General features: G+C 28.4%; 1 protein-coding gene across 1 annotated transcript; it reads left to right on the top strand.

The window, feature by feature from the left end:
* Positions 1–2,919: 2,919 nt before the first annotated feature.
* Positions 2,920–9,392, top strand: LOC106784757 (ras-related protein Rab-23). The gene is made up of 6 exons (XM_014744609.1): positions 2,920–3,249; positions 6,202–6,323; positions 6,649–6,811; positions 7,978–8,057; positions 8,496–8,689; positions 9,010–9,392. Exons 1-6 carry the CDS (start codon positions 3,079–3,081, stop codon positions 9,138–9,140), a joined length of 861 nt encoding a protein of 286 aa, XP_014600095.1. The 5' UTR covers positions 2,920–3,078; the 3' UTR covers positions 9,141–9,392.
* Positions 9,393–9,922: the final 530 nt, after the last annotated feature.

Below are 9,922 nucleotides of genomic sequence, written 5' to 3'. Positions count from 1 at the left end.
ACCACAAAGATAGATGTTGTGTCTTGTACCAACCAGTATATCTATACATAGTAAATGCATACAAACACACACTAACACACCTATATATATATATATTGTATTTTACGATTTTTTATTCGTTTATTACAATTTTCACATAAGATCTCTCTACCTATATACTTTCAACATTTTGTCTTCCTTCATTATTATAAATGTGCCGTTAATTATAACAGCGGACTGAGTCAATAAATTGAAAAACATTTTATTTTTATTATTTATCTTATAGCATAAATAATTGTAATATAAAATAAATTATAAAATAATTTTTTCAATTTATCGTCTCAATCCGCTGTCATATAATTATCATAATTTCAATTTTCTTCTCTTCCTCGTTCTATTGTTGTTTGTGCTCAGCAAACACGCGCGCACTATTTGTGAACGATTTGTAATATTAATAATAATAATAATAATAATAATAATAATATTTAAAAAAAAAAAAAAATAAACATTTCCAACGACGGAGGAACGAACGATAGTCCCGGTATAGATATTGTAAAACGATGGGATAATATATTTATAGGCTTCATGTGTTTTAAAATGCGTTGATGGTGGATGATGGTGTCAAAATCGACGAGACTCATTGAATGCCTCGATAGAATATTAATTAAAATACTGATGCTTTGTGTATGCTTTATACTACTTATTTTATTCGTTTAAATAGTTTACAATTTATACATATACATATGATAATGCCTTTATAATATTTTAATTATTTAGTAATCTTTAGAGAGAGAGAGAGAGAGAGAGAGCGAGAGCGAGAGAGAGAAAAGAGTTTATATAAGTAAGATGATCATGTGTGTAAGTTCTTATAGTATTTGTACTATTATTTTGTTACGTATGATGGAAAAAGAAAACAACTGAATACCGTTTAAATTATTGCTGTACCTAATATTCTTTTTTAATTTTTTTTTTCAATCTTTTTTTTTTTTTTTTGTATCAATTTTTTGTTTTTCTTCCTCTGCAAAGAATCGTCTCAAAACTTGTAATCTAATATATTATGACATCTATATATAATAGCACTAAACAAAAAATATGTATTATGTTTTTATACTGTGCTCTCACTCATCCCAATATTACACATCAGTAGAAATCAATCCAAATTCATCTCAGTTTTATTGATATTAACGAGAAAATTAGAATTATTTATTATTTCTTTTAATTTTTATTTTAATTACGATTTCTCAGAGTATTCTTACGAGTTTCATTTGAATTACGTATCCGTGAGTATATTGTATCACGTGACCAATGCGTAACAAGAGCGTAACCAATCAGGTATGAGTCGTAAGGAATGACCGGCAAATAAATATATTTCAGATTACAATGATCAATTTTTAATATATTTTTCATTTAAATTATGCGTTGATCGCATAAATATTTGATTTTACGAATGATTTTTCATGATATTAATTTTTCGTAATCGAATCACGAATTGTGATTTACATATTGTAACATTCTCTCTTGTACAATATACATTGATATTATACATGTATTTTTAATTCGTACGATAATCGTTTTGAATATTAATTAATCGATACGCGTATAAGTAAAAGAGAATATTGTACGAGATTAACGATTATGTATATAATTGTTTGTACAATGTTAAAATCAACACAAATTTCTAATTGTACTGAATATGTTAACAGTGAGTATATATCCTGTGACCTACTATTATTTTTTAGTATGTAATTGGATTCGGTAATGTTAACAAATTAACAGAGCAAAGGTGTATTATATTAAAAAAAAGAATGTTTTTTTTTTTAATTTTTATTAATTATGATATATTAAGTATCTCCACGTGATGAGATCTGAGTACTCAGTATTGCTTATGTATATAAACATTTAGATTATTTGTAAATTGTATAACGTAAGCACTAGCGAGCTTAATGATCGCATTTTAATATTTTTTGTATATTTCCTTTTTTCGAATTATATAATAATAAACTTATTGTTAGTCTTAAATTCAATCTAGATCCAGTATCGGTAAGGTAGAAAACTAACATCGAAAGAGGTCTCTAGTAAATCGAATGGATTCCGGCCCTTTTAAGAGAACCCATCTTTATTAATTTGTTTCCATAACTCGTTATAATATTTTCTTTGAATAATTATAACGATTTTCAATCTTTTCTGTTTTAAAGACAAAACCAATATATAAAATTACAATATTATATTATAATATATAAACAATAATATTAATAATAATAATTAAAAAATCATCGAGATGACAATTGAAGAGGATAATTTAATAAATGTAACGTTATATTACGATGCATAATTTTTTATATTTGTTATATAACAAAATTTCGTCAAAAGAAGAGCATCATCGTACAGTACAAGAAGGAAACAGAAGAAAAATAACAACAACGAAAATAAAAAGGGAAAGAAAAAGTAATAAAAAGAAAAAGATCATCGTCCGATGAAGAAGAGAACAAAAAATAAATATGGAGGACGTCCTACCTATTCAAGGTTACAGGGTAAAATCGCATCGAGGCGTGGTTGTGAGAGAATCGAAAATGTCACTAGGCCGTGAATTCACCATACGTGTTTGGCTATCATGTTGCTCGTTCGCAGGAGCAGGTGCTTTTCTCCACAGGTGTTCAGTCGATCGTAGACCCGCGCAGTGTGGTTGTGTTCTGTGGGTTGCGCTCTTCCTCATAGAATAATTTCGTGTATCGTTAATTTTTCCATAGTTTATTCGTTCTTTCTTTCATTCGTTCATTCATTCCTTGCGTATAACTATAATACAACTCGTAGTGTGAATATATTATACGTGTATTCTGTGATCTGGAGCTTGTTTTTTTTTGTTTCTTTACCTTAATCGGTTTTTAAAAAGAGAAAGAAATATATATACGCATATATATATATATATATAGAGAGAGTTATTTCTGATATATAAAAAGATAGAAAGAGAGGATACATAGGAAGGTAGGAACAGGTAAAAGGCCGCGCACAGTAGCGTCGAAATCGAAATAACGCGATAATGAGGCGATCGAGGCGCGACGACGTGGCCGATTTGGTTTATCGAGAAAGTAGCGATCGTCGATGGTGAATCTTAGCTCCTCCTTCGTCGTGAGGAGGACGAATTTACTTACGAGTAGAACGGAAGAGGAGAGTTCAAAGAAGTGGAGGAGGGCACCATGTATCGTGGCTGGATATTATGCTAATCGCGTTACGGTCAGAATGCGGGAGGAAGAACTCGAGTTATCGCTCAAGGTAAAAAGAAACAAAATGAAAAGAAGAAAAAATAATGTGTGAAAAAATGAAAAAAAAAAAAAAAAAAAAAATACGATTCGAAGGCAAACGTTGTCCTATAATTTTACTATGATTTTTTTTTTTTTTATTTATATATATTTCTTATTTTATTCCATTTTGTTTGTTGTAATTTACAGATAGGTAGTATATGCATGTATATTTGTTTTATTGGTTTTTATAAAATATGTGTACGTATTTAATTTTATTTTGATTACTTTGTTAATTTATTTCTCAAAGTATACGTGTGTATGTATATACACGTTGTCTATCCGTCTCTATCTGTCTGTTTCTCTGTGTAATTACGTTCGTAAGACAGGAAAGAGAGGTGGATGGCATCTAAACCGGCCGGGAAAGCGTATGTTCATACCAAAGAAAAACTAACGCGTCTCGAAATTGTCTCCTTTCGTTTCATACCGGTTCCATGTGTTTATATCACAGGTTAAGATATTCTACATTGCAATCATAAGAGCGTGACTATTTTAATTTAACGATTATTTACCATATGATTTTCTTATTTTATTTCTTTCTCAATTATTTCAATATTACTTGGAATATTATATTAATAATTAATTATAATGGAAAAATTTTTTTAAACGTTTATAAAAATACTCCTAAATTGTAATTACATATATATCGTAAAATTGTCGTAGAAATTTCTTCGATATAATTTAAAATCTTTCACATATATATCGTAAAATAATACTTCGATAAGTCGTTGAACGTGATGGGCGATGCTGATGGTGATCGTAGAACCGTGACTTGAAAATAAAAAATAAAACAAAACTCGTTGACTTCGTTTTTCTAAGAATTTCATTCTTTTGCATTTTTCCTTTTTTTTCTTTTTTTTTGTTTTCTTTCAACTATATCCTTAAGGTTCGCGCGGAAATATGTGAGGTCTCTAATCGAAAGGTACGACGACGACGACGACGATGACAACGACGTAGACGAAGACGAAGACGACAAGGGGGTACTGTGGTGGAGTTTCAAGGGCAAGGTTTCGAACGTGCGAGGGATAGTTAATGAGCGAAACTCGTAAGCCTGAGTTTTTCTTATCGGCACGCTCTGGTAAAACGTAGCTAACGTGTCCCGAGTATATTTCCACATTCGAACAAAAAAAAACAAAAAGGAAGAATATTTGATGAACTCGTATTTTTATATTTTTCCTTAATTTATTGTTGATTTATTATCGAATATTTTTATTTTCACGCGAAACGAATTTTAATTAATGTTAATTAATATATGCGAACTAACCAATTGATCAATTAAGTGACATCGATTATAATATTTTTTATTTACTTTTTGCATTTTTAAATATATATATATATATATAACTGTTTCATTTCGTTCGTTGATCATGAATGATCAATTTTAATAATATATAATTTTGAATATTATACGCGAATGAATTTGTTTTATTAAATGTATGTACACACATTCTTATTCTTTTTTTTTTCTTTTTTTATTTTTGTTCCTTTTATCTTCGTATTTACGAGAGTTACTTGACATTTATTCTTGAATGACACATTATACTGATTTATAATACCGCTAAGAAAAAGAGTAATCATTGAGAAGTGGGTAGAAAGTTGTTTCCCCCTTCCCCCTTCTCGCTCTACCCCCTGCCCCCTGCGTTAATTCGAGAATATATGGCGTTAAGTATATATAAAATCCTACTTGAAACGTTACTATCGTAATGATCAGAGAAAAATTCTTCTTATGACTCGTGTAGTATGATCGATCTTCGAGAAGGAATGAACTAGTGTACCTGGTTATTTATAAGTAACATCAAGTTTACAAAGTGGAAAACTAGTAGGATCGATTTCACGAAATCACTACTCGATTTCTCGAGAATTAGAGAAACGAGAAGGTGGATGATATATTTTATTATTTTTTTCGTTTGTTCTTTTTTTTCTTTTTCTTTTCTTTTTCTTTTCTTTCATCACATTTTTCTTCAATTATTATCTCGTTTACTTTACTTTTAAAACTTGCTTTCACGTTTCGTTGTAACATCTGGTCTATATTTTAAACGTCTTTTAAAAAGCTTCGCGTTTTTTCTTTCTTTCTTTCTTTCTTTTTTTTTAATCGAAGAAAAATACGTTTCTAATAATTATTATTTTCACGAATAAATTTCACATCTTCTTTGAAGTAAATCAACGAGAAAGGAAAAAATAAAAAAAAAGAAGAAGATAATCATTTGATCATTTGTGATTAATCGAATTTTTTGATCAGAATCAAAATACGTATGTAACGAGTGTAAATTTATACGTGTGAGTATGAAAGTGTCCCATAAGATAATAAACCGTTAGATTCAGATCTTCTTTTGACTCGTGTTAACGATGTTACTTCTATCGTCTAACGATTATGTTTTTATTACTTCAATTTTATTACTTTATTTTTATATTTCGGGGGGTTCTCTTTTTTTTGTTATATTATATTTTATTGTTTGATGCTATGTGTTTTTTTTCTTTTTCAACATTTTCTTTTACAAAAACATAGCTCGTTAGTGTTAAAGCCAATTAAATTGGTGTGTAATTAAGAACTCGTTCGAACGATAAGAATTGTAAAGCGGTGGCCTTTAGGTTTTCGCTTTAATTAGGTTCTTTCGTTTCTCGAGGGAATCGATCGAGATTTCATGAGGGTTGAACGTCCTCGTTTCTGGTGGTTAGAACGACGTTAGGATGATTCATTGTAGCCCTCATATAATGTATAAGTGTACTTACTTAGGATAGATATGTATCTATGTGTCTCCTTGTGTTTATATCAATGTGTGGGTTAGCACACGTACACGTATGTGTGTGTGTGTATACGTATAAAATATCGATAGAAGAATGACCAAGTAAATTTTGTTCAGTTGGTTGTTAAAAATCCTTATTCTCTTATTATTTATTTTCTTTTAACAATTAAACGTTTCCGCAGGTGGTGATAGTCGGTAATGGCGCTGTGGGAAAATCTTCAATGATTCAAAGGTTTTGCAAGGGTACTTATACCAGGGATTATAAGAAGACCATTGGCGTTGATTTTCTCGAACGAGAAATAGAGTAAGATATTTTTATTAATTTTCTTTTTTTTTTTCCCCTTCTCAACAACCCCCACGCTCTTTTCTATCCACTCTCCTTCTCACCTCGTTTATTCCTTATTTTTTTTTTTTTTTTATATCGAATTAGCACGATCACTAAAGGAAAACCATTTTTCATTTTTCTTTTCTTTCTTCGCGTACAATAATAATAATAATAATAATAATTTTGTACAATGTATTTTTGTAATCTTAACGATTCGATCTTGCACGATGACAATGATAATATTATTTTCTACCGACGTCATCGTTACGTTGACAAAATTCGTCGTTCTCTTTTTTATTCGCAGGGTAGATGGCGAAGACGTGAGATTGATGTTATGGGACACCGCGGGTCAGGAAGAGTTCGACGCCATAACGGCCGCTTATTATCGTGGCGCTCATGCTTGTGTCCTTGCATATTCTGCCACCGATAGAAATTCTTTTGACGCTATTCCTTCCTGGAAATTAAAGGTATCTATATATATATATTTAAAATATTCTTAAAAAGAATTTCTTTTTTTTTTTTCGAAGTAAAATATATAAATTATTCTGATAATGGTAATATAAAATATTTACACTACCTTTGGTAGAATAGTAAAGTACTTTAGTGAGTTAGTGGTAATATAAAATATTTACACTAACTTATATGTACCTCTTCGTAATATAAAAATTATGTATTTAATATTTTTTTTCTATATTATAACAAAATAACGAGAAAATATTTAGGTGCTAAATAATTGGTAGACCACCCTACAAAAATATATAGATATTTACTAAAAATCAATTTAAAAGAAAAATTTTCTCTTCTTCTTCTTTATTTTTTAAAATTAAATTAAAAAAAAAAAGAATCATATTATACATACCTGTATAATATATTGACGTATACAAGATCGTATGACGTTTGAAATAATTACGCGCGTTGAAAGAAAGATAAAGATACTTAATATTATATGTGTGTAAATATATATATATATATAAGAAGATGATATTATGCGAGTGTGTTATGCTTGTATAATCTTGAAGAGAAGAAGGATGTAGATAATCGCGTTCACGAGAACGAAGCTCGCGTTTGCTTGAACGTTTAATGCGAATCGACGAGACAGATACGCGTGTTCTCCATCCTTTCTATCTCCTTTCTCGTGGACGGATTGTGGTAGAGGATACACGTAACCGTTATCGTTTCAGTAACGAAGCCTTTCCTTCGTTTTACACCGAATTATCTGGTATTTTATAACATAGTCATTGCACCAGAATATATATACATATATATACGAACATTCTTCTTCTTCTTCTTCTTATTCATCTTATTCATCTTTATTTTCATCTTCTTTTATCTTATTTTATTTTATTTTGTTTTATTTCAATTTTTTATTTTATTTTTATCATACACCGTTATTAAAACGAAAATGATGTCATTTAAAAGTTGAATCATTTATTAGGCTCATACATTAATCAAGAAGAAGAAAAAAAAGTGAATGAGTGAGAAGAAATTTTTTGGAGATGACACCTGTAAAGATATATAAACCGCGAACGTTGTTATAAAATTCTTCGTTATGTGTATTTCATATCTTCACTTTGTAACGTCATTTTGAAATTTATTTATTCATTTATTTTCTCTTATTTATATTTTATTTCAGGTAGAAAATGAATGCGGGGAAATACCAACGGTACTCGTACAGAACAAAATGGATTTGGTCGATCAATGCGTGATTGGTCCGTAAGTGAAAAGATTATTTAATTTTTTCTAATATTAATTCTTTCTCTTTTCTTTTTTTTATTGTTTTTATCATAAATTTGAAAAACTTATTTATTACTTTTCTTTTTTTTTTTTCTTAAATATTATATTTACTTATATAATATTTATTTTCTTCATCTTCATCTTCTTCTGTGCATGATTACTATAAATTGAAAAACTTGGACATTACTTTTTTTTTTTAAATATTATATTTAATTATTTAATATTTATTTTCTCTTTCTTCTTCTTTTTCTGTGAATAATTTGTGAGTTAATTATTTGTTATTTTGTCGAATATTTCATTCAATTATTAATATGCCAAATTTGTCCTCGTTATTTTGTCTGCCTCATTTTTTCTGTTCTTGTTTTTTAAAAAAAACATTTATTAATTAAATTAAAAAAAAGTAAAACATTGTTTCAGGGACGAAGCTGAGAGGCTTGGCCGTGCACTTGGATGTAAATTATTACGAACATCCGTGAAAGAAGATGTCGGTGTTATGAGCGTGTTCCGACATTTGGCATCGCGTTGTTTGCACGAAATGCGTCGTAACGATAACGATTATCAGGAAGATTTAAGGTTGTATTCTACAGGACCTAGATCACCTTCTGTAATAAGTGAGTGACCATTTATTTTTGGAATCGTTGTTTTACAAAAAGAAAGAAAGAAAAAAAAGAACTAAGATTTTATAACGATTATATTATTATAAAATATTATAATAAAATAATTGTGTTGTTTTTTTTGTTTTTTAGAAATAGATACAATTTATTTGTTTTTGTTTTTCGTATTATATTCAATCACACATAATTTACAAAAAAAAAAAACTCACATAATAGAATTATTCCTTTTTTATTAATAATTAATTTTTCTTATATTACAGATTACAAAATTGTTAATCGAATTTGTTTGTTTTATTTTGTTTTTATTATGTTCGTAGGTGCCTTTAGTCCCAACGGATCAACGTGTTGTCGTAATAGCGGAAACGGCACCATAGTTTTAAGGTCAGGAGGTAAAACGAGAAATCATAAAAAAAAGAATTTCGTAAAGAGCGCCTGCAGATTACTATAATCAAAGAATATTAATCTAGTAAGAAATAACGCATTTTTATAGTGGCAATGTGCAACATAATAGATGTTTATATGTAACTTATAGATTATGCCTTATTATCTATAATCTTTAACAAAAAAAAAAAAAAACAATTCCGTCCAGTTTCGAGTATTGAAGACGTATTATGTACGTACGTGCGTTTATAATTTTTTTTTAAAAGTATACTTCTTCGTATAAAAGTTTCGAGGTTAAAGATTACGTTTAATGTGTGTGCATGAGTATGCGTGTTGTGTATAATTTTCGCAAAAAATCTATTATAGTAAAATATATAAGATGAAAATTGAATAATATGCAAGACGATGTTAGTATGTTTACTAACGTATTTGTAAATAATATTCAATTTGAATATAGAATAATAACGAGCTCATAGAAATATATTATATTATATTGTCGTTGTGTGCATCTCCGATAAAGTAATATAATCATTTAATTAATATAAATTATATATAATAATACACAACGATTATTTTTCTTTATAACGTTTGATTTATAATTAATTCTTTCTTTTTTTTTTCTTTTTTAATTATTTTTAAAAATGGCGTAATAGTAATGTACGTTAAAATATGTAGAAATATGTTATCAATTCAGGTATAATAATTTAAATACGCGTATAAATGATTATAGAGCGAATATTTATTACCGTTTTATCAATCTAACGTTTATGTGTATTTATATGTTTAATTTTTTTTTTGTCTTGTATTAATTTAAAAGAAATCCTTCGAATTGAATTATTATTAACTTTG

Source organism: Polistes canadensis, unplaced genomic scaffold (genome assembly GCF_001313835.1).
Source record: "Polistes canadensis isolate GaletaPanama2010 unplaced genomic scaffold, ASM131383v1 scaffold_40, whole genome shotgun sequence".
Lineage (NCBI taxonomy): Eukaryota > Metazoa > Arthropoda > Insecta > Hymenoptera > Vespidae > Polistes > Polistes canadensis.
This window is presented reverse-complemented; position numbering and strand designations above follow the sequence as displayed.